The sequence below is a fragment of the Salmo salar genome, chromosome 10 (assembly GCF_965601325.2).
Source record: "Salmo salar chromosome 10, fSalSal1, whole genome shotgun sequence".
In the NCBI taxonomy this organism is placed as follows: domain Eukaryota; kingdom Metazoa; phylum Chordata; class Actinopteri; order Salmoniformes; family Salmonidae; genus Salmo; species Salmo salar.
In genome coordinates this window covers 58,089,182-58,115,700 of record NC_138300.1, presented here as the reverse complement: position 1 = coordinate 58,115,700, position 26,519 = coordinate 58,089,182, and the positions used below count along the sequence as shown (strand labels likewise).

The 26,519-nt window shown below is 45.2% G+C and overlaps 1 protein-coding gene across 2 annotated transcripts in view; it reads right to left on the bottom strand.

Moving 5' to 3' along the window:
• Positions 1-26,519, bottom strand: part of LOC106560618 (ras-related protein Rab-6B) — a 180,750-nt gene that overhangs the window by 74,516 nt on the left and 79,715 nt on the right. For both annotated transcript variants that reach the window (XM_045687974.2, XM_082957104.1), the window contains exons 3-4: positions 11,138-11,191; positions 4,643-4,748 (exon numbers count right to left, since the gene is read on the bottom strand). In XM_045687974.2, coding sequence (XP_045543930.1) covers positions 4,643-4,748; positions 11,138-11,191 — 160 coding nt within the window. The remainder of the gene's footprint in view (positions 1-4,642; positions 4,749-11,137; positions 11,192-26,519) is intronic.

Here is a 26,519-nt window from a genome sequence, read left to right as displayed (position 1 = left end):
CGGGCCGGATCAGGCCCGCAAAGGGGTTTAATCCGGCCCGCGAGATGATTTTGTAAAGTATAAAAATTTGCTGCAATTTTTCAATAAAAGACACTGCTGTTCCAATTGCGTCCACTGGATGGCGCAATAGCAATTGTGTTAAGCAAGCAAACTGTTTATACCGGAGCAGAGCAATTAGGTCAAGCAAGTGCAGCCAGTCCGGATGAGCTACTTTGTTTTGCCCGCGATATTTATTACGGCTTCTACTTTTAACATTATGTGCTTTGGCACCCTCATTGCCCCAATATGTCTCTGTCAAAAAAGAGAAAAGTGGACGCAGAGTGCAGAGTGTTCCAAGAAAAATGGTCATCCTTCTATTTATTCACGGAATTGAATGGGAAAGCTGTATGTTTGGTGTGTTCACAGCATGTTGCAGTGCTGAAAGAGTATAACCTTCGTCGCCACTATGTGAGTCTTCATGCCGACAAATATGACAACTTTCAAGGACAGCGGAGAAGAGAGAAGGTGAATGAACTGTTGGCGGGTCTGAAGAAACAGCAGTCTGTGTTTACTCACAGCCGAGACATCAGTGACGCTGCAGTGAAAGCTAGCTACCTCATTGCTAATGAAATCGCAGTGGCTTCAAAACCATTTAGTGAGGGTGAATTTGTAAAAGCATGATGAAGGCAGTGGAGATGGTGTGCCCTGAAAAGCACCAGGCTTTTGCAAATATCAGCCTGACAAGAAACACAGTTGCAGACAGGATTTCCGATCTTTCAGTGGATTTGGACAGCCAGTTGAAGCAAAATGTAAAGTCATTTATTGGGTTTTCAGTTGCAATTGATGAAAGCACGGACATTACAGATGTTGCACAACTGGCCATTTTCATCCGCGGAGTTGATGACACATTGACCGTCACCGAGGAGTTCGTGGAGTTGGTACCGTTGACAGATACAACGACAGCAGCTGATATTTTCACCGCACTCGTCGGCGCGCTGGACAGGGTCGGAGTGGACTGGTCCCGTGCTGTCAGCCTGGCTACAGATGGTGCGCCCTCAATGGTCGGGAAAAAATCAGGCGTTGTGACAAAGTTCAGAGAGAAAGTGCAATCTGCAAATGGAGGACGTGATTTTTGGACTTTTCACTGTATTTTGCACCAGGAGGCTTTGTGTTGCAAGTCATTAAAGATGGATAACGTCATGAAGGTGGTCATCCAAACTGTTAATTTCATCCGATCCAGAAGCCTGAATCACCATCAGTTTGACAGCCTTCTCAGAGAGAAAGATCACATCTATGGCCTGCCATACCACACTGAGGTAAGATGGTTAAGCCGAGGTGCTGTGCTTAGGCGTTTCTTTGATTTACGAGAAGAAATTGAACAGTTCATGGAAGAAAAGGGCAAACCAGTGTTAGAATTTCATTCCGCAGAATGGATGCAGGAACTTGCATTTATGGTGGATGTTACAGAGCACCTGAATAACTTGAACAAACAGCTGCAAGGGCGCAACAAAGTCGTCACGCAGTATTATGATAGCATACGTTCTTTCAAGTTGAAGCTGTCATTGTGGGAGACGCAGCTCACTTCCCCTGTCTGAAAAATGTGTGCGCGACCCAACATGTGGCAGACATGAAGCGGTTCAAAGATAAAATAACGGGACTGTTACGGGAGTTTGAGCAACGCTTTCAGATTTTTGGTGAACTGGAGAAAGACTTCAACGTTTTTTGCTCGCCATTCACCGTGAATCCCTCTGATCTGCCCGTCAGCATCCAACTTGAAATAATAGACTTGCAGTGTGACTTGGATATGAAGGGAAAATTTGCCGCAGCTGGCTTGGACACATTTTATCAGAATCTCTTGCCAGGTTACACCAACTTGACAGCCCTCGCTGCAAAACTGTTGTGCATGTTTGGAACCACATATCTTTGTGAGCAAGTTTTCTCTGTAATGAGCATAAATAAAACAAAGCTGCGCTCAAGGCTCACGCACAAGCACTTGAATCACATCCTGAAGTTGGCTGCCACTCAGGATGTGACGCCTGATATTGATGCGCTGGTGAAAGCTAAAAGATGCCAGGTATCAGGAGTCAAATAAACTATGCAACCCCACTTAAAGTGCTGCATGAGACACCCTGATATAGTTCTGTGATCTGTGATATACTTCTGTGAATCACTGAGGCATTGTGTGTTTGTGTGTTCTTTTTCTTTAGAATTTTCAAATAAACTTGAGGTGTTTTATGATTAATAGTGATGTTGTGCTTGTACTATTGTGGACACACTATCCTCAGGCTCCAGCTTTATGTTTTATGTTGATCGTATTAAAACAAAGAAAACAATCTGAAGTTGTTGTTTTTAAGTTATATATACCATGATTTTACCGGTCCGGCCCACTTGGGAATAGATTTTCCTCCATGTGGCCCCTGAGCTAAAATGAGTTTGACACCCCTGTTATAGACTGATTATAGACTTTAACATGATTATAGAATGACTTACATGGTTATAGACTGATTATAAACTTTAACATGGTTATAGACTGATTTACATGGTTATAGACTTATTTACATGGTTATAGACTGACTTGCATGGTTATAGACTGACTTACATGGTTATAGACTGACTTGCAAGGTTATAGACTGATTTACATGGTTATAGATTTATTTACATGGTTATAGAATGACTTACATGGTTATAGACTGATTATAGACTTTACATGGTTACAGACTGATGTGCATGGTTAACGACTGATTTACATGGTCATAGACTGACTTACATGGTCATAGACGGACGTATATGTTATAGACTGAATATAGACTGATTTACATGGTTATAGACTGATTTACATGGTTATAGACTGACTTACATGGTTATAGACGGAATATAGACTGATTTACATGGTTATAGACTGACTTACATGGTTATAGACTGAATATAGACTGACTTACATGGTCATAAACTGATTTACATGGTCATAGACTGACTTATATGTTCTAGACTGATTTACATGGTCATAGACTGACATATGTTATAGACTGATTATAGACTGATTTACATGGTTATAGACTGACTTATATGTTATAGACTGATTTACATGGTTCTAGACTGATTTACATGGTCATAGACTGATTTACATGGTCATAGGAGGGGTGCGTCACTTGAGTGGGTTGAGTCACTGACGTGGTCTTCCTGTCTGGGTTGGCGCCCCCCCCTTGGGTTGTGCCATGGCGGAGATCGTTGTGGGCTATACTCGGCCTTGTCTTAGGACGGTAAGTTGGTGGTTGGAGACATCCCTCTAGTGGTGTGGGGGCTGTGCTTTGGCAAAGTGGGTGGGGTTATATCCTGCCTGTTTGGCCCTGTCCGGGGGTATCATCGGATGGGGCCACATTGTCTTCTGATCCCTCCTGTCTCAGCCTCCAGTATTTATGCTGCAGTAGTTTATGTGTCGGGGGGCTAGGGTCAGTCTGTTACATCTGGAGTATTTCTCTTGTCTTATCCGGTGTCCTGTGTGAATTTAAATATGCTCTCTCTAATTCTCTCTTTCTCTCTTTCTGTCTTTCTCTCGGAGGACCTGAGCCCTAGGACCATGCCTCAGGACTACCTGGTATGATGACTCCTTGCTGTCCCCAGTCCACCTGGCCGTGCTGCTGCTCCAGTTTCAACTGTTCTGCCTGCGGCTATGGAACCCTGACATGTTCACCGGACGTGCTTGTTGCACCCTCGACAACTACTATGATTATTATTATTTGACCATGCTGGTCATTTATGAACATTTTAACATTTTAACATTTTGACCATGTTCTGTTATAATATCCACCCTGCACAGCCAGAAGAGGACTGGCCACCCCTCATAGCCTGGTTCCTCTCTAGGTTTCTTCCTAGGTTTTTGGCCTTTCTAGGGAGTTTTTCCTAGGGAGTTTTTCCTAGCCACCGTGCTTCTTTCACATGCATTGCTTGCTGTTTGGGGTTTTAGGCTGGGTTTCTGTACAGCACTTTGAGAATATCAGCTGATGTACGAAGGGCTATATAAAAATAAATTTGATTTGATTTGATAGACTGATTTACATGGTTCTAGACTGATTTACATGTTATAGACTGATTATAGACTGATTTACATGGGTCTAGACTGATTTACATGGTCATAGACTGGTTATAGACTGATTTACATGGTCATAGACTGATTTACATGGTTCTAGACTGATTTACATGGTTCTAGACTGGTTTACATGGTCATAGACTGATTTACATGGTGCTAGACTGATTTACATGGTCATAGACTTATTTACATGGTCATAGACTGATTTACATGGTGCTAGACTGATTTACATGGTCATAGACTTATTTACATGGTCATAGACTGATTTACATGGTGCTAGACTGATTTACATGGTCATAGACTGATTTACATGGTCATAGACAGATTTACATGGTCCTAGACTGATTTACATGGTCCTAGACTGAATTACATGGTCCTAGACTGATTTACATGGTCATAGACTGATTTACATGGTTCTAGTGCTGCTGCTTACATAAAGGAACACTATGGAGGAATATCATGTATGGCTGTATAACGGTGTGTCCACGGTGTCCTGATTCCCATCATCATGACAGCATTCAATGTGTGTGTGTGTGTGTGTGTGTGTGTGTGTGTGCGCGAGTGATCCCCACTCACTTGTAATATCATAAACCACCACGGCCACAGTAGAGTCTCGTATGTAGGAGGGTATGAGGCTCCTGAAGCGCTCCTGTCCTGCCGTGTCCCACAGCTGCAACCTCACCTGGGGATCAGAGAGACACACCTGGGGATCAGAGAGGCACAGCTGGGGATCAGAGAGGCACACCTGGGGATCAGTGAGGCACACCTGGGGATCAGAGAGGCACACCTGGGGATCAGAGAGGCACACCTGGGGATCAGAGAGACACCTGGGGATCAGAGAGACACACCTGGGGATCAGAGAGACACACCTGGGGATCAGAGAGACACACCTGGGGATCAGAGAGACACCCCTGGGGATCAGAGAGACACACCTGGGGATCAGAGAGACACACCTGGGGATCAGAGAGACACACCTGGGGATCAGAGAGACACCCCTGGGGATCAGAGAGACACACCTGGGGATCAGAGAGACACACCTGGGGATCAGAGAGACACACATGGGGATCAGAGAGACACACCGCTGGGGATCAGAGAGACACACCGCTGGGGATCAGAGAGACACACCGCTGGGGATCAGAGAGACACACCGCTGGGGATCAGAGAGACACACCTGGGGATCAGAAAGTCACACCTGGGGATCAGAGAGACACACCTGGGGATCAGAGAGACACCCCTGGGGATCAGAGAGACACCCCTGGGGATCAAAGAGACACACCTGGGGATCAGAGAGCCACACCTGGGGATCAGAGAGCCACACCTGGGGATCAGAGAGACACCCCTGGGGATCAGAGAGACACACCAGGGGATCAGAGAGACACACCAGGGGATCAGATAGACACACCTGGGGATCAGAGAGACACCCCTGGGGATCAGAGAGACACCCCTGGGGATCAGAGAGACACACCAGGGGATCAGAAAGACACACCAGGGGATCAGAAAGACACACCAGGGGATCAGAGAGACACACCTGGGGATCAGAGAGACACACCTGGGGATCAGAGAGACACACCTGGGGATCAGAGAGACACACCTGGGGATCAGAGAAACACACCTGGGGATCAGAGAGACACACCTGGGGATCAGAGAGACACCTGGGGATCAGAGAGACACCTGGGGATCAGAGAGACACACCCCTGGGGATCAGAAAGACACACCAGGGGATCAGAAAGACACACCAGGGGATCAGAAAGACACACCTGGGGATCAGAGAGACACACCTGTGGATCAGAGAGACACCCCTGGGGATCAGAAAGACACACCTGGGGATAAGAGAGACACCTGGGGATCAGAGACACACCTGGGGATCAGAAAGACACACCTGGGGATCAGGAAGACACCTGGGGATCAGAGAGACACACCAGGGGATCAGAGAGACACCTGGGGATCAGAGAGACACCCCTGGGGATCAGAGAGACACCCCTGGGGATCAGAGAGACACCCCTGGGGATCAGAGAGACACCCCTGGGGATCAAAGAGACACACCTGGGGATCAGAGAGACACACCTGGGGATCAGAGAGCCACACCTGGGGATCAGAGAGACACCCCTGGGGATCAGAGAGACACACCAGGGGATCAGAGAGACACACCAGGGGATCAGATAGACACACCTGGGGATCAGAGAGACACCGCTGGGGATCAGAGAGACACCCCTGGGGATCAGAGAGACACACCTGGGGATCAGAGAGACACACCTGGGGATCAGAGAGACACACCTGGGGATCAGAGAGACACACCTGGGGATCAGAGAGACACACCTGGGGATCAGAGAGACACACCTGGGGATCAGAGAGACACACCAGGGGATCAGAAAGACACACCAGGGGATCAGAGAGACACACCTGGGGATCAGAGAGACACACCTGGGGATCAGAGAGACACACCTGGGGATCAGAGAGACACACCTGGGGATCAGAGAGACACACCTGGGGATCAGAGAGACACCTGGGGATCAGAGAGACACACCCCTGGGGATCAGAAAGACACACCAGGGGATCAGAAAGACACACCAGGGGATCAGAAAGACACACCTGGGGATCAGAGAGACACACCTGGGGATCAGAGAGACACCCCTGGGGATCAGAGAGACACCCCTGGGGATCAGAAAGACACACCTGGGGATCAGAGAGACACCTGGGGATCAGAGACACACCTGGGGATCAGAAAGACACACCTGGGGATCAGGAAGACACCTGGGGATCAGAGAGACACACCAGGGGATCAGAGAGACACACCTGGGGATCAGAGAGACACCTGGGGATCAGAGAGACACACCAGGGGATCAGAGAGACACACCTGGGGATCAGAGAGACACCCCTGGGGATCAGAGAGACACACCTGGGGATCAGAGAGACACACCTGGGGATCAGAGAGACACACCTGGGGATCAGAGAGACACACCTGGGGATCAGAGACACACCTGGGGATCAGAGAGACACCTGGGGATCAGAGAGACACACCTGGGGATCAGAGAGACACACCTGGGGATCAGAGACACACCTGGGGATCAGAGAGACACACCTGGGGATCAGAGAGACACACCTGAGGATCAGAGAGACACACCTGGGGATCAGAGAGACACACCTGGGGATCAGAGACACACCTGGGGATCAGAGAGACACCTCGGGATCAGAGAGACACACCTGGGGATCAGAGAGACACACCTGGGGATCAGAGACACACCTGGGGATCAGAGAGACACACCTGGGGATCAGAGAGACACACCTGGGGATCAGAGAGACACAGCTGAGCACTGTCAGATTACTCACCATGTCCACACTGGCGTATTGTACATCACTGGAACGCATATAGTGTACACACTCACACACACACAGGCAACCAATGTAGACACTCTCACACACACACACACACACACAGTAGTACCAACAAAAAGTATATTAACATAAACTCAAGCCCCTTTATCCCCATTGACACCTTCTCAATGTCAGGGTATGTAAAATACGTGCCAAGATTCAGCACAGACAGACGTACACACGTTACATTGAATAAATTTACATTTCTTATGCCGTGAACATCACATCAATGTCAGGCCTACTTCAATTGATGTGTGTGCGTGTGCGTGTGTGCGTGTGTGCGTGTGTGTGTGTGTGTGTGAGGACCAATCACTGTATAAATTAAGGGTTTAAGATCCACAAACCGTGGTTCTCCATCCTAAATGGCATCCTATTCCCTATCTAGTGCACTACTGAGCCATTTGGGGAATAGGATGCCATTTGGGACACCTAAACTCAGCAAAAAAAAAATAAAGTCCCTTTTTTCAGGACCCTGTCTTTCAAAGATAATTGATAAAAATCCAATTAACTTCACAGATCTGCATTGTAAAGGGTTTAAACACTGTTTCCCATGCTTGTTCAATGAACCATAAACAATTAATGAACATGCACCTGTGGAACGGTCGTTAATTAAGACACTAACAGCTTACAGACGGTAGGCAATTAAGGTCACAGTTATGAAAACTTAGGACACTAAAGAGGCCTTTCTATTGAAAAACACCAAAAGAAAGATGCCCAGGGTCCCTGCTGATCTGTGTGAACGTGCCTTAGGCATGCTGCAAGGAGGCATGAGGACTACAGATGTGGCCAGGGCAATACATTTAAATGTCTGTACTGTGAGACGCTAAGACAGAGCTACAGGGAGACAGGACGGACAGCTGATCGTCCTCGCAGTGGCAGACCACGTGTAACAACACCTGCACAGGATCGGTACATCCGAACATCACACCTGCACACAACAACTGCCCGAGTTACACCAGGAACGCACAATCCCTCCATCAGTGCTCAGACTGTCTGCAATAGGCTGAGAGAGGCTGGACTGAGGGCTTGTAGGCCTGTTGTAAGGCAGGTCCTCCCCAGACATCACTGGCAACAACGTCGCCTATGGGCACAAACCCACCGTCGCTGGACTAGACAGGACTGGCAAAAAGTGCTCTTCTCTGACTAGTCGCGGTTTTGTCTCACCAGGGGTGATGGTCGGATTCGCGTTTATCGTTGAAGGAATGAGCGTTACACCGAGGCCTGTATTCTGGAGCGGGATCGCTTTGGAGGTGGAGGGTCTGTCATGGTCTGGGGCGGTGTGTCACAGCATCATCGGACTGAGCTTGTTGTCATTGCAGGCAATCTCAACGCTGTGCGTTACAGGGAAGACATCCTCCTCCCTCATGTGGTACCCTTCCTGCAGGCTCATCCTGACATGACCCTCCAGCATGACAATGGCACCAGCCATACTGCTCGTTCTGTGCGTGATTTCCTGCAAGACAGGAATGTCAGTATTCTGCCATGGCCAGCGAAGAGCCCGGATCTCAATCCCATTGAGCACGTCTGGGACCTGTTGGATCGGAGGGTGAGGGCTAGGGCCATTCCCCCCAGAAATGTCCGGGAACTTGCAGGTGCCTTGGTGGAAGAGTGGGGTAACATCTCACAGCAAGAACTGGCAAATCTGGTGCAGTTCATGAGGAAGAGATGCACTGCAGTACTTAACGTAGCTGGTGGACACACCAGATACTGACTGTTACTTTTGAGTTTGACCCCCCCCTTTGTTGAGGGACACATTATTCAATTTCTGTCAGTCACATGTCTGTGGAACTTGTTCAGTTTATGACTAAGTTGTTGAATGTTGTTATGTTCGTACAAATAATTACACATGTTAAGTCTGCTGAAAATAAATGCAGTTGACAGTGAGAGAACATTTCTTTTTTTGCTGAGTTTACATATCAAACACATTTGTATATCTAACACAGCTGTATATCTAACACAGCTGTATATCTAACACACCTGTATATCTAACACACCTGTATATCTAACACACATGTATATCTAACACAGCTGTATATCTAACACAGCTGTATATCTAACACAGCTGTATATCTAACACAGCTGTATATCTAACACACATGTATATCTAACACAGCTGTATATTTAACACAGCTGTATATCTAACACACCTGTATATCTAACACACCTGTATATCTAACACACCTGTATATCTAACACAGCTGTATATCTAACACAGCTGTATATCTAACACAGCTGTATATCTAACACACCTGTATATCTAACACAGCTGTATATCTAACACACCTGTATATCTAACACAGCTGTATATCTAACACAGCTGTATATCTAACACATTTGTATATCTAACACACATGTATATCTAACACAGCTGTATATTTAACACAGCTGTATATCTAACACAGCTGTATATCTAACACAGCTGTATATCTAACACACCTGTATATCTAACACACATGTATATCTAACACAGCTGTATATCTAACACACCCGTATATCTAACACACCCGTATATCTAACACACCCGTATATCTAACACACCCGTATATCTAACACACCTGTATATCTAACACACCTGTATATCAAACACATTTGTATATCTAACACAGCTGTATATCTAACACAGCTGTATATCTAACACACCTGTATAGCTAACACACCTGTATATCTAACACACCTGTACATCTAACACAGCTGTACATCTAACACACCCGTATATCTAACACACCCGTATATCTAACACACCCGTATATCTAACACACCCGTATATCTAACACACCCGTATATCTAACACACCTGTATATCTAACACACCTGTATATCAAACACATTTGTATATCTAACACACCTGTATATCTAACACAGCTGTATATCTAACACACCTGTATAGCTAACACACCTGTATATCTAACACACCTGTATATCTAACACACCTGTACATCTAACACAGCTGTACATCTAACACACCTGTATATCTAACACACCTGTATATCTAACACACCTGTATATCTAACACACCTGTATATCAAACACACTTGTATATCTAACACAGCTGTATATCTAACACACCTGAACATCTAACACACCTGTATATCTAACACACCTGTATATCTAACACACCTGTATATCTAACACAGCTGTATATCTAACACAGCTGTATATCTAACACAGCTGTATATCTAACACACCTGTATATCTAACACAACTGTATATCTAACACACCTGAATATCTAACACAGCTGTATATCTAACACACCTGTACATCTAACACACCTGTATATCAAACACATTTGTATATCTAACACAGCTGTATATCTAACACAGCTGTATATCTAACACTGAGGTGATGTTTGACACACCTGTATATCTAACACAGCTGTATTTCTAACACAGCTGTATATCTAACACAGCTGTATATCTAACACAGCTGTATATCTAACACACCTGTATATCTAACACACCTGTATATCTAACACACCTGTATATCTAACACACCTGTATATCTAACACTGAGGTGATGTTTGACACACTTGTATATCTAACACACCTGTATACCTAACACAGCTGTATATCTAACACTGAGGTGACGATATTTCACAGGGACAAGATGTGGACCTGGTGTTGGCAGTAAAGAGCCGAGGATTATGAGCAAATTAACTTTTTGTATTTACATTCTTTTTTTGTTGTTGATTGAGCTACTTACCGTTCGGTCTTCCAAGTACATCGTTTTTGAAAGGAAGTCTATTCCGATTGTGGCCTGAAATTAGAAAGAAATTGTGTTAATTGTTTTGAGGACTGTGGAGTGTTAATTGTTTTGAGGACTGTGGAGTGTTAATGGCCTTGAGGACTGTGGAGTGTTAATGGCCTTGAGAACTGTTGAGTGTTAATGGCCTTGAGGACTGTGGAGTGTTAATGGTACAGTAGATATCTGACTGAACCCAGTACTGTACAGTAGATATCTGACTGAATCCAGTACAGTACAGTAGGTATCTGACTGAACCCAGTACAGAACAGTAGATATCTGACTGAACCCAGTACAGTAGATATCTGACTGAACCCAGTACAGTAGATATCTGACTGAACCCAGTACAGTAGGTATCTGACTGAACCCAGTACAGTAGATATCTGACTGAACCCAGTACAGTAGATATCTGACTGAACCCAGTACAGTAGATACCTGACTGAACCCAGTACAGTAGATATCTGACTGAACCCAGTACAGTAGGTTTCTGACTGAACCCAGTACAGTAGATATCTGACTGAACCCAGTACAGTAGATATCTGACTGAACCCAGTACAGTAGATATCTGACTGAACTCAGTACAGTAGATATCTGACTGAACCCAGTACAGTGGATATCTGATGGGATCATCAAAAATCCTTCTTTAACCTGTCTCCTCCCCTTCATCTACACTGATTGAAGTGGATTTAGGTGACATCAATAAGGGATCATAGATTTCACCTGGATTCTCCTGGTCAGTCTATGTCATGGAAAGAGCAGGTGTTCATAATGTTTTGTAAACTCAGTGTAAATGGCTCTGTATGCCAGCAAACACTGAAAGCGATGAATAATACACTGGCAGTGTAATGTATTGTACATGGGAATGGGATCATCCAGAATAATAATTAACAGTAATCCACTAGTCTTATATTGTTCCCTAATAACTAAACCTGCAGTGTGGAGCGTCGAAGACAGGGGGGGGGGGGGGGGGGGGGGACTGTACTATTAGAGCCTGCAGTATTAGAGCCTGCGGTATTGGAGCCTGCAGTATTGGAGCCTGCAGTATTAGAGCCTGCAGTATTAGAGCCTGTACTATTGGGGCCTGTACTATTAGAGCCTGCAGTATAAGAGCCTGCAATATTGGGGCCTGCAGTATTGGAGCCTGCAGTATTAGAGCCTGCAGTATTAGAGCCTGCAGTATTAGAGCCTGTACTATTGGGGCCTGTACTATTAGAGCCTGCAGTATTAGAGCCTGCAGTATTGGGGCCTGTACTATTAGAGCCTGCAGTATAAGAGCCTGCAGTATTGGGGCCTGCAGTATTGGAGCCTGCAGTATTAGAGCCTGCAGTATTAGAGCCTGCAGTATTAGAGCCTGTACTATTGGGGCCTGTAATATTAGAGCCTGCAGTATAAGAGCCTGCAGTATTGGGGCCTGCAGTATTGGAGCCTGAGTATTGGAGCCTGCAGTATTAGAGCCTGCAGTATTAGAGCATGCAGTATTAGAGCCTGCAGCATTGGAGCCTGCAGTATTGGAGCCTGCAGTATTGGAGCCTGCAGTATTAGAGCCTGCAGTATTAGAGCCTGCAGTATTGGAGCCTGCAGTATTGGAGCCTGCAGTATTGGTAGCCTGCAGTATTCTGGGCCTGTAGTATTGGAGCCTGCAGTATTGGAGCCTACAGTATTAGAAGCCTGCTGTATTGGTAGCCTGCAGTATTGGTAGCCTGCAGTATTGGAGCCTGCAGTATTGGAGCCTGCAGTATTGGAGCCTGCAGTATTGGAGCCTGCAGTATTGGAGCCTGCAGTATTAGAGCCTGCGGTATTAGAGCCTGCGGTATTAGAGCCTGCGGTATTAGAGCCTGCAGTATTGGGGCCGCCAGTATTGGGGCCGCCAGTATTGGCGCCTGCAGTATTACAGCTTGTGGTATTAGAGCCTGCAGTATTAGAGCCTGTAGTATTGGAGCCTTCAGTATTAGAGCCTACAGTATTAGAGCCTACAGTATTAGAGCCTGCGGTATTAGAGCCTGCAGTATTAGAGCCTGCTGTATTAGAGCCTGCTGTATTGGAGCCTACAGTATTAGAGCTTGTGGTATTAGAGCCTGCAGTATTAGTGCCTGTAGTATTAGAGCCTGCAGTATTAGAGCCTACAGTATTAGAGTCTGCGGTATTAGAGCCTGCAGTATTAGAGCCTGCAGTATTAGAGCCTGCAGTATTAGAGCCTGTAGTATTGGAGCCTGCCGTATTGGAGCCTGCAGTATTAGAGCCTGCAGTATTAGAGCCTGTGGTATTGGAGCCTGCAGTATTAGAGCCTGCAGTATTAGAGCCTGTGGTATTGGAGCTGAGGCTTGGAGCCAGTTGAGTTTGCAGTGTTGGAACCCTGCAGTATTGGGGCCTTGGAGACGGGGGAACCCTGCAGCATTGGGGCCTTGGAGACGGGGGGAGCCCTGCAGCATTGGGGCCTTGGAGACGGGGGGAGCCCTGCAGCATTGGGGCCAGTGCTGCTGCCCAGCGGGGTGCCCCCTGCCTGGTCTGCCCACTCTGACAGAACTGGTCACCAGCAGCTTGATCACGATCCCATTACCTTGGCGATGCCAGCCACTGCAGCAGGCAGTAAGACTTACTCAGGCTCCTCTGGCATTAGGAGCAGGACTTAATATATGCTCCTTCTCCTCTATTCTCCCACAGCCAGATCATCTAGACTCTCACTGTAACCTAATTGTCTCTAGTTCACATAAAAAGATAAAGAAATACCTAAAACATAGTCCAGGATGATGGTCATCTATCAAGAAAGCTCTTTAGTCAGATTGGGTTGAAAACCTGGAGGAGATGCATTACGAAGTCTATGAATTAAATAGCGTGATGAAAAAAGGATCAAACAGTTGGCATTCCTCAATATTAGATAAAGTCCTGTTGAAAGCAAAGCCACAGAGGTGTTTGTTGTTTTAATTTTGAATGGCAGAGCCAGGCATCCTCTCTGGGTTATATATAGAATACCACACACAGAGAGAAGCACTGTGCTGCGCTGCACAAACAGACCCCCATGCAGACTAAATAATTCAGAACTCTTTCATTATTAACCAATCACACATCATCGTTAAAGAAACCCCAGCTTCCGGATCCTGCATGGCCTCTCAACCAATGACTGTTAGGGGAAGAGGTAATCAACCAATGACTGCCTGGGGAAGAGGTAATCAACCAATGACTGGTGGGGGAAGAGGTAATCAACCAATGACTGCTGGGGGAAGAGGTAAGCAACCAATGACTGCTGGGGGAAGAGGGATTTAACCAATGACTGCTGGGAGAAGAGGGATTTAACCAATTACTGCCAGGAAAAGAGGAAATCAACCAATGACTGCTGGGAGAAGAGGAAATCAACCAATTACTGCCGGGAGAAGAGGGATTTATCCAATTACTGCCTGGAGAAGAGGGATTTAACCAATGACTGCTGGGAGAAGAGGGATTTAACCAATGACTGCTGGGAGAAGAGGGATTTAACCAATGACTGCCTGGAGAAGAGGGATTTAACCAATGACTGCTGGGGGAAGAGGGATTTAACCAATGACTGCTGGGGGAAGAGGGATTTAACCAATTACTGCCTGGAGAAGAGGGATTTAACCAATGACTGCTGGGGGAAGAGGGATTTATTAACCAATGACTGCTGGGAGAAGAGGGATTTAACCAATGACTGCCGGGAGAAGAGGGATTTAACCAATGACTGCTGGGAGAAGATGGATTTATCCAATTACTGCCTGGAGAAGAGGGATTTAACCAATTACTGCCAGAAAAAGAGGAAATCAACCAATGACTGCTGGGAGAAGAGGAAATCAACCAATTACTGCCGGGAGAAGAGGGATTTATCCAATTACTGCCTGGAGAAGAGGGATTTAACCAATGACTGCTGGGAGAAGAGGGATTTAACCAATGACTGCTGGGGGAAGAGGGATTTAACCAATGACTGCTGGGAGAAGAGGGATTTAACCAATGACTGCCTGGAGAAGAGGGATTTAACCAATGACTGCTGGGGGAAGAGGGATTTAACCAATGACTGCTGGGAGAAGAGGGATTTAACCAATTACTGCCTGGAGAAGAGGGATTTATTAACCAATGACTGCTGAGAGAAGAGGGATTTAACCAAGGACTGCTGGGGGAAGAGGGATTTATTAACCAATGACTGCTGGGAGAAGAGGGATTTAACCAATGACTGCCGGGAGAAGAGGGATTTAACCAATGACTGGTGGGAGAAGATGGATTTATCCAATTACTGCCTGGAGAAGAGGGATTTAACCAATGACTGCTGGGAGAAGAGGTATTTAACCAATGACTGCCTGGAGAAGAGGGATTTAACCAATGACTGCTGGGAGAAGAGGGATTTAACCAATGACTGCTGGGGGAAGAGGGATTTAACCAATGACTGCTGGGAGAATAGGGATTTAACCAATTACTGCCTGGAGAAGAGGGATTTAACCAATGACTGCTGGGGGAAGAGGGATTTAACCAATGACTGCCTGGAGAAGAGGGATTTAACCAATGACTGCTGGGAGAAGGGGGATTTAACCAATGACTGCTGGGAGAAGGGGGATTTAACCAATGACTTCTGGGAGAAGAGGGATTTAACCAATGACTGCTGGGAGAAGAGGGATTTAACCAATGACTGCCGGCAGAAGAGGGATTTAACCAATGACTGCCAGGAGAAGAGGGATTTAACCAATGACTGCCGGGAGAAGAGGGATTTAACCAATGACTGCTGGGAGAAGAGGGATTTAACCAATGACTGCTGGGAGAAGAGGGATTTAACCAATGACTGCTGGGAGAAGAGGGATTTAACCAATGACTGCTGGGAGAAGAGGGATTTAACCAATGACTGCTGGGAGAAGGGGGATTTAGCCAATGACCTCTGGGAGAAGAGGGATTTAACCAATGACTGCTGGGAGAAGAGGGATTTAACCAATGAATGCTGGGAGAAGAGGGATTTAACCAATGACTGCTGGGGGAAGAGGGATTTAACCAATGACTGCCTGGAGAAGAGGGATTTAACCAATGACTGCTGGGAGAAGAGGGGGAACAGAATGGTTCTAATATCAGGAAAGAGATTAGTTCTGAATTAGAATACCAGGCACCATTAGCCAGAAAGTGAAATGTATGTTTTTTTTCATAAGTGTTGTATGAAATAGAGAGCTGCATTCCAGTCGGCATTTATCATGCAGCGGGCAGTCAGACAGACGACTTTGGGATGGAAATATTTTTGTTTTCCCGCAGGTTAGTTGGAAATGGTCATCTTTCTGCTTTGTATGTGTTAGCCTAAGCCTACCTATTATATTAAAATGACATCTCTTTTTCTTCTGCATTATTCAGACAGAATTCGCTGCGTCAACTTCATTAGCCTCTCTCCTCTCCTAGTTTGGGGTCGTAGTTCAAGTGTGCCTAGTACGTCTGGTCTCATTGAAATACTGTAAAGTAGGGTGTCTACATGGGGCGGAGAATCACGTGACAGTTAATTTAAATATGAAATTAACTTAAATATGATTAGACTGTAATTTACGACAGTGTCTGTAAATAAATGTTTGATACTGGAAAGAAGTGGAAGGCACTCAACCAATAGCAATCAAAAAAATGGTATCATCATTGAGAAGGAAAAGGCGAGTGTTGCGCCTTGGTATTAATTACCCATTTATTTGTCTCCTAAAAGGTATGTATGCTATATCCTATATGCAAAACATAGCAAGTGTCGCTGTCATCATTCTTGCTGCTTCCAGTTCAGTAGCCATACAGTGGCTTGCAAAAGTATTCACCCCCCTTGGCATTTTTTCTATTTTGTTTTGTTGTCTTACAACCTGGAATTAAAGCTTATTTTTTTTGGGGGGGGGGGGGGGGTGTATCATTTGATTTACACAACATGCCTACCACTTTGAAAATTCAAAATATTTGTAATTATGAAACAAGAAATAAGACAAAGTCACCCCCCAAAGTCAATACTTGTAGAGACACCTTTTGCAGCAATTACAGCTGCAAGTCTCTTGGGGTATGTCTCTACAAGCTTGGCACATCAATCCACTGGGATTTATGCTCATTCTTCAAGGCAAAACTGCTCCAGCTCCTTCAAGTTGGATGGGTTCCGCTGGTGTACAGCAATCTTTAAGTCATACCACAGATTCTCAATTGGATTGAGGTCTGGGCTTTGACTAGGCCATTCCAAGACATTTAAATGTTTCCCCTTAAACTACTCGAGTGTTGCTTGAGCAGTATGCTTAGGGTCATTGTTCAGCTGGAAGGTGAACCTCCATCCCAGTCTCAAATCTCTGGAAGACTGAAACAGATTTCCCTCAGAAATATCCCTGTATTTAGCACCATCAATCATTCCTTCAATTCTGACCAGTTTCCCAGTCCCTGCCGATGAAAAACATAGTTGTTCTCGGGTTGATGAGAGGTGTTGGGTTTGCCCCAGAAATAGCGTTTTCTTTGATGGCCAAAAAGCTCAATTTTAGTCTCATCTGACCAAAGTACCTTCTTCCATATTTTTGGGGAGTCTCCCGCATGCCTTTGGTGAACACCAAACTTGTTTGCTTATTTTTTTCTTTAAGCAATGGCTTTTTTCAGGCCACTCTTCCAAAAAGCCCAGCTCTGTGGAGTGTACGGCTTAAAGTGGTCCTATGAACAGATACTCCAATCTCCGCTGTGGAGCTCTGCAGCTCCTTCAGGGTTATTTTTGATTTCTTTGTTGCCTCTCTGATTAATGCTCTCCTTGCCTGGTCCGTGAGTTTTGGAGGGTGGCCCTCTCTTGGCAGGTTTGTTGTGGTGCCATATTCTTTCAATTTTTTAATAATGGATTTAATGGTGCTCAGTGGGATGTTCAAAGTTTCGGATATTTTTTTATAATCCAACTCTGATCTGTACTTTTCCCCAACTTTGTCCCTGACCTGTTTGGAGAGCTCCTTGGTCTTCATCATGGTGCCGATTGCTTGGCGATGCCCTTTGCTTAGTGATGTTGCAGACTATGGGGCTTTTCAGAACAGGTGTATATATACTGAGATCATGTGACAGATCATGTGACACTTAGATTGCACACAGGTGGACTTTATTTAACTAATTATGTGACTTCTGAAGGTAATTGTTTGCACCAGATCTTATTTAGGGGCTTCATAGCAAAGGGGGTGAATACATATGCACGCACCACTTTTCTTTTTTTTTCTTTTTAAAGAATTTTCTGAAACAAGTCATTTTTTTCATTTCACTTCACCAATTTAGACTATTTTGTGTATGTCCATTACATGAAATCCAAATAAAAATCCATTTAATTACAGGTTGTAATGCAACAAAATAGGAAAAACGCCAAGGGGGATGAATACTTTTGCAAGGCACTGTACCTGCAAGATCAGGTGCACGTGCTGTCTCAATTAAATAGAGCAGGCTATAGCCTATGCATGGACAAAGAAGCACTGGGCAGTTATCTTTCCTAGGAAATATGTTTAGGCAATAGTTTACTACATTGCCTAGAAATAAATATTGAACACCCATATTTCTCAGTCTGAAAATCGTCTCAATCCTAAAACGGTAGGCTATAAAAAAATATCTCAAGAGAAATACATTTTACCTCTAGAATGAAGAATAGCTAGAATCTTCTATGTCACCCACCAGGGATCTCAGCTACAGTAACTATGCTATCTAACTTTATCTTTAAGGGTATCAAAATGGGGGAGGTGGACTTAGGTGAAAACATCAATGTCAGGTCCATCCATAGTGGCATCTTTCATGCTGTATCTACAATTTATCTACCAGTGTTGGTGGAGCTATGCCAGACAACCTGAAATCAATAGGAGCATTTCTGTAATATTGCCTGTGTGTAGCCGCTGTAGAGGAGTCAGGCGCAGGACAGCAGATGTGAGTAACAAAGGTACTTTACTCAAATATTCACAAATACAACGCAATAATCGAGCCCACAATAACAGACCGTATTACATACAAACAATGACTCACAAACAAACATGGGGGAACAGAGGGTTAAATAATGAACAAGTAATTGGGGGAATGAAAACCAGGTGTGTAAGACAAGGACAAAACAAATGGAAAATGAAAAGTGGATCGGCGATGGCTAGAAGGCCGGTGACGCCGAACGCCGCCCGAACAAGGAGAGGGACCGACTTCGGCGGAAGTCGTGACAATTACTCTGACAACAACCAATGGCCTTGGCCTTGGAATGTTCCAGCCAACAACTTTTTTTTCAATCAAGCCTCATTGATTACCTTAAAAAAAAGAAAAAATGTAGCTTCAGAACAGAAGACCGGGATGACATCGGTTGATAAATAAAGGCTGGTTTATACTTGGTCTAACGACATGTCTGTAGACAATGAGAATTCGACAAGTGTCGCTGGTCAAAACAACATTACATTTATTAATCAATGTGAGCTTCTGTTTTCTTGTCACACAGATATGAAACAGTTTCAACGTCGACTCTGTCGTTGCGACGCCGTCAATAAATTCTACATTTCTCAGACAGAATGTTCTGCTTTTTTGTTTTATCACATTCACAACTGTAAGTTTGCCTTTTTTTTTGTTGCTTGCCATTACCTTGTAAATAATGATCTTGTAATCATTATTGTTATAATGAGCCACAGGGTCTTCCCTGTGGCTCAGTTGGTAGAGCAAGGTGTTTGCAACACCAGCATGGTGTGTGCAACGCCAAGGTTGTGTGTTCGATTCCCATGGGGGGCCAGTTCAAAAAAAAAATGTATGAAATGAAATGTATGTATTCACTACTGTAAGTCGCTCTGGATAAGAGCGTCTGACAAATGACTAAAATATAAAAAATGTTATAATGAAAACAAGAGTCTACTTGTCAGATATGTACTGGTCATCATTTTTGAACAGGCTAGCTAGCAAACAAGCTAGCAATGAACCAAAACATTGTTTCAAAAAGTTGCTTTTAGTTGCCTGGCTTGCTAGATTAACATATTCTAATGACATTTTTTAAACAGATTCGTTTATTTGGGTTAAAATAGAGCAGGTATGCTATTTGGACCGCCAGTCTGCCGATGTCATGCACACTGTCGTTTTGGTGTTTATAATTTTTCATAATGACAACGACAAGTATGATGTCGGACGACGATAGAATGTTCATGACGTCACTGGGACAACTGTCAACAAACACGTTGATTGACGGACTATAAACCAGCCTTAAGATGTACATTTAAAAGGCGCGTACGGTATAACACAGTATAGTCAGTACAGTCTACAGTTGGAGTCTAGTACAATACGCTTCTGAGTCCACTCCACAAGGTCTTAAAAAGTGATATATTGATGTGTGACAGACAGATTTGAATGCAACACATTCTGTTGTGTTGACTACGGTTGCATGTCAAGCAAACCCAGACACAGACAGAAGTAGTTGTCCGCCGGACAGAGAACTAGTTGTCTGTTTGATAGAAAAGGACAGGGAACACTCCGTGCCTCCAGCAGCAGACAGGATCAATGGACCTATTGGCGATCACTTCCCTGATAGCTCAATGGTGTGCGTCTCAAATGGCACCCTATATCCCTACGTAAGTGCACTTCGTTTCACCAAAGCCCTAATACAGGCCCTGGTCAAAAAGTAGTGTACAATATAGGGACTAATGTGTCATTAAGTCAACACCCAGAGACTACCCTGCTTTCTAATAGGTCTTCTGTCCCAACCCATTTCTAATGGCCCCAGTATCCAGGATGATCCTGTAGTAACTACCAATCAGACTCAGCACTTCAAGAGCCTTAACGACTTCTACTACCAGAGAGCACAGTCCAGTTTATACCTGCTGCTAACTTCCTCCGTTATAGAAGCTCTGAGTCATCACGATGACGCAAAGAGACGGGTGACATCACAGCGCGAGTACATACACGGGAGTTAGATACACGGGGGTTAGATACACGGGAGTTAGATACACGGGAGTTAGATACACGGGGGTTAGATACACGGGGGTTAGATACACGGGAGTTAGATACACGGGGTTAGATACACGGGGTTTAGATACACGGGGTTTAGATACACGGGGGTTAGATACACGGGAGTTAGATACACGGGGTTAGATACACGGGGGTTAGATACACGGGGTTAGATACACGGGAGTTGGATACACGGGAGTTGGATACACGGGAGTTAGATACACGGGAGTTAGATACACGGGGGTTAGATACACGGGAGTTAGATACACGGGGGTTAGATACACGGGGGTTAGATACACGGGGGTTAGATACACGGGGGTTAGATTACACGGGAGTTAGATACACAGGGGTTAGATACACGGGGGTTAGATACACGCGAGTACATACACGGGAGTTAGATACACGGGGGTTAGATACACGGGGGTTAGATACACGGGGGTTAGATACACGGGGGATAGATTACACGGGAGTTAGATACACGGGAGTTAGATACACGGGGGTTAGATACACGCGAGTACATACACGGGAGTTAGATACACGGGGGTTAGAAACACGGGAGTTAGATACACAGGGTTAGATACACGGGAGTTAGATACACGGGGGTTAGATACACGGGGGTTAGATACACGGGGGTTAGATACACGGGGGTTAGATACACGGGAGTTAGATACATGGGAGTTAGATACACGGGGGTTAGATACACGGGGTTAGATACACGGGAGTTAGATACACGGGAGTTAGATACACGGGAGTTAGATACACGGGGGTTAGATACACGGGGGTTAGATACACTGGGGTTAGATACACGGGGGTTAGTTACACGGGGGTTAGTTACACGGGGGTTAGATTACACGGGAGTTAGATACACGGGGGTTAGATACACGGGGGTTAGATACACGCGAGTACATACACGGGGGTTAGATACACGGGGGATAGATTACACGGGAGTTAGATACACGGGAGTTAGATACACGGGGGTTAGATACACGCGAGTACATACACGGGAGTTAGATACACGGGAGTTGGATACACGGGAGTTGGATACACGGGAGTTGGATACACGGGAGTTGGATACACGGGAGTTGGATACACGGGAGTTGGATACACGGGAGTTGGATACACGGGGGTTGGATACACGGGGGTTAGATACACGGGGGTTAGATACACGGGGGTTAGATACACGGGGGTTAGATACACGGGGGTTAGATACGCGGGGTTAGATACGCGGGGGTTAGATACGCGGGGGTTAGATACACGGGGGTTAGATACGCGGGGTTAGATACGCGGGGGTTAGATACGCGGGGGTTAGATACGCGGGGGTTAGATACCCGGTGGTTAGATACGCGGGGGTTAGATACGCGGGGGTTAGATACGCGGGGGTTAGATACCCGGTGGTTAGATACGCGGGGGTTAGATACGCGGGGGTTAGATACGCGGGGGTTAGATACGCGGGGGTTAGATACACGGGGGTTAGATACACGGGGGTTAGATTACACGGGGGTTAGATACACGGGGGTTAGATACACGGGGGTTAGATACTCGGGGGTTAGATACACGGGGTTTCTTATGGATCCAAAACAAATGGGCTTAGGTGGTGGGCGTGGCAGGAGCTGTGGTATGGGGTGTGGTCGTCCCGTCTGCGTGGCTGAATTTGAGAATAATTTGTACAGGTCCCGTCCCCCCCGCCATTTTGGCGGTGTAGAGACATTTTGGCATTTTAAAATTTCCTGCAATTCTACACATTTTGCCATAGTTAATGCTTTGTTCTTTGTTTCTCAAACAAAATAATAACAAAATCTATACTGGTAAATGAATTGTTTTGGGAATTTGCAATTCTCCACGACTGCATAGCTTTTATTTTGGTGATTGTTAGTTCTCAAAGATGATAATAAATAGGGCCATTATCTTTTCTACATCCTGTCTCTCTCGTTTTTGTAATGAACACGATGGGGAGACAGAGAGCTGGTTTCAAGCGCAGGGCGCAGCATGTGTTTATTGTAAAGGACCACAGGAGGAGGCAGGTAGCTGGGTCCAGGGGCAGGCAGAAGGTCATACACAGGGGATCCAGCAAGGCAACAGTACAGGCAGGGAAAAGGCTAGTAACGTCGTCCGGGAGATCAGGCAATAGGTTGATAACAGGAAATCCAATAGGCTAAAGTACAGGCAGGAAATAGGCAAAAGGCGTCGTTAGTGAGGCAGGCAAAAACTATCATACACAGGAGGATTAAACTACGGGAAAAACAGAGCTCCGAATAGAAGTGTGTCAAAAAACAAACAATACCTCACAATGATGGGGTGCAAAGAACTGAACTCAATAATGTGTTTTATTGACATAAAGGTGCGTGAACAGGTGACCAGAATTCAGGTGACTGGGATCTGGACAGTGAGCTGCGTTCAGGGGATCTACGTGTTTGAGTGTGAGAGCTGGAAGCAGACGTTACAGTTTTAGTCCTTTTAGTTAACACTATCCAAACAATTAATACACAATATATATATATATATATATATATTTTTTAACACTGTTTGGACAAAAAAACGCTCAAGGACTTCAACGGCAGAAAAATCCCTGCATACACAGGGATTCTGAATGATACAGCTCTTCATCATGTCTCCCCACGGCCGACTCCCAAACATACACTCAGTTCAAGAAAAAGGGTATTACGTATTCAGAGCCATGATTTCAGATTGCTCAAGTGAACAGCAAACCTGGTTTAAAAAAAAACAAACAGATAAAGCAACACCTCACGAGCACAACATCTCTCCCCTATTCGACCTAGATGTTTTGTGTGTATGTATTGATATGTAGGCTACAGTATGTGTGACGTTTTAAATGTATGTAGTTCTGTCCTTGAGCTGTTCTTGTCTATTTATGTTCTGTATTATGTCATGTTTCATGTGGACAGCAGGAAGAGTAGCTGCTGCTTATATATATATATATATATATATATATATATATATATATATATATATATATATATACACACACACACACACACACACACACACACACACACACACACACACACACACACACACACACACACACACACACACACACACACACACACAGCAGACACTTTCAGACCTCCAAAGGTCCAGAGCGTCTGTCTTGTCACAGGCCAGTGCCCAGCTCTGCATGTCTGAGTGACAGCTCAGTCAGCTGAGAGAGCAGCTCCAAGCCTCTGGAGGATCTCTGAGCCTTTTAGTGTGTTCTGCCAGGCAGAGAGACTTCCCGCCTGGATCTCTGAGCCTTTTAGTGTGTTCTGCCAGGCAGAGAGACTACCTGCCTGGATCTCTGAGCCTTTTAGTGTGTTCTGCCAGGCAGAGAGACTACCCGCCTGGATCTCTGAGCCTTTTAGTGTGTTCTGCCAGGCAGAGAGACTACCTGCCAGGTGCTGACGCCTGCCCCTGTCTCTCTCTCTATCTCTACCTGGTGCCTGCCTCTGTCTGTCTCTCTATCTCTACCTGGTGCCTGCCTCTGTCTGTCTCTCTATCTCTACCTGGTGCCTGCCTCTGTCTGTCTCTCTATCTCTACCTGGTGCCTGCCTCTGTCTGTCTCTCTATATCTACCTGGTGCCTGCCTCTGTCTGTCTCTCTATCTCTACCTGGTGCCTGCCTCTGTCTGTCTCTCTATCTCTACCTGGTGCCTGCCTCTGTCTGTCTCTCTCAATTCAATTTAAGGGGCTTTATTGGCATGGGAAACATATGTTTACATTGCCAAAGCAAGTTAAAAAGATACTAAACAAAAGTGAAATAAACAATAAAAAAGTAAACATTACCCTTACAAAAGTTCCAAAAGAATAAAGACATTTCAAATGTCATGTTATGCCTATATACAGTGTTGTAATATGTGCAAATGGTTAAAGTACAAAAGGGAAAATAAATAAACATAAATATGGGTTGTATTCACAATGGTGTTTGTTCTTCACTGGTTGCCCTTTTCTTGTGGCAACAGGTCACAAATATTGCTGCTGTGATGGCACACTGTGGTATTTCACCCAATAGATACGGGAGTTTATCAAAATTTGATTTATTTTCAAATTATTTGTGGGTCTGTGTAATTTGAGGGAAATATGTGTCTCTCGGTTAGGGAGTGCAGCTCAGTTTCCACCTCATTTTGTGGGCAGTGTGCACATTGCCTGTCTTCTCTTGAGAGCCAGGTCTGCCTTCGGCGGCCTTTCTCAATAGCAAGGCCTTTCTCAATAGCAAGGCTATTTAAGGCTATTTAGGATATTTTAGACTGAGTCTGTACACAGTCTAAGATTTCCTTAATTTTGGGTCAAATCAAATTTAAATGTATCACATGCGCCATATACAACAGGTGTAGACCTTACAGTGAAATACTTACTTACAAGCCCTTAACCAACAACGCTCTAAAATAAGTGTGAAGTAAAAAATTGAAAATAAAAGTAACAAATAATTAAACAACAGCAGTAAAATTACAAGCGAGGCTATATACAGGGGGCACCGGTTAGTCGAGGTACTTGAGGTAATTTCTACATGTAGGTAGAGTTAAAGTGACTATGCATAGATTATAAACAGAGAGCAGTGTAAAAGAGGGGTCTGGGTAACCCTTTGATTAGCTGTTCAGGAGTCTTATGGCTTGGAGGTAGAAGCTGTTTAGAAGCCTCTTGGACCTTGACTTGGCACTCCGGTACCGCTTGCCGTGCCGTAGCAGAGAGAACAGTCTATGACTAGGGTGGCTGGAGTCTTTGACAATTTTTAGGGCCTTCCTCTGACACCGCCTGGTATAGAGGTCCTGGATGGCAGGAAGCTTGGCCCCAGTGAAGGTACTGAGCCGTACACACTAACCTCTGTAGTGCCTTGCGGTCGGAGGCCAAGCAGTTGCCATACGAGGCAGTGATGCAACCCGTCAGGATGCTCTCGATGGTGCAGCTGTAAAACCTTTTGCCAAATCTTTTCAGTCTTCTAGGTTTTGTCATGCTCCCTTCACGACTGTCTTGGTGTGCTTGGACCATGTTAGTTTGTTGGTGATGTGGACACCAGGGAACTTGAAGCTCTCAACCTGCTCCACTACAGCTCCGTCGATGAGAATGGGGGCGTGCCCAGTACTCCATTCCCTGTAGTCCACAGTCATCTCCTTTGTCTTGATCATGTTGAGGGAGAGGTTGTTGTCATGGCACCACATAGCCAGGTCTCTGACCTCCTCCCTATAGGCTGTCTCATCGTTGTCGGTCAGTCACAGTGATCAGGTATTCTGCCACTGTGTACTTTCTGTTTAGGGCCAGATAGCATTCTAGTTTGCTCAGTTTTTTTTGTAAATTCTTTTCAATGTGTAAAGTAATTATCTTTTTGTTTTCTCATGATTTGGTTGGGTCTAATTGTGTTTCTGTCCTGTGGCTCTGTGGGGTCTGTTTGTGTTTGTGAACAGAGCCCCACAATCAGCTTGCTTAGGGGACTCTTCTCCAGGTTCATCTCTCTGTAGGTGATGGCTTTG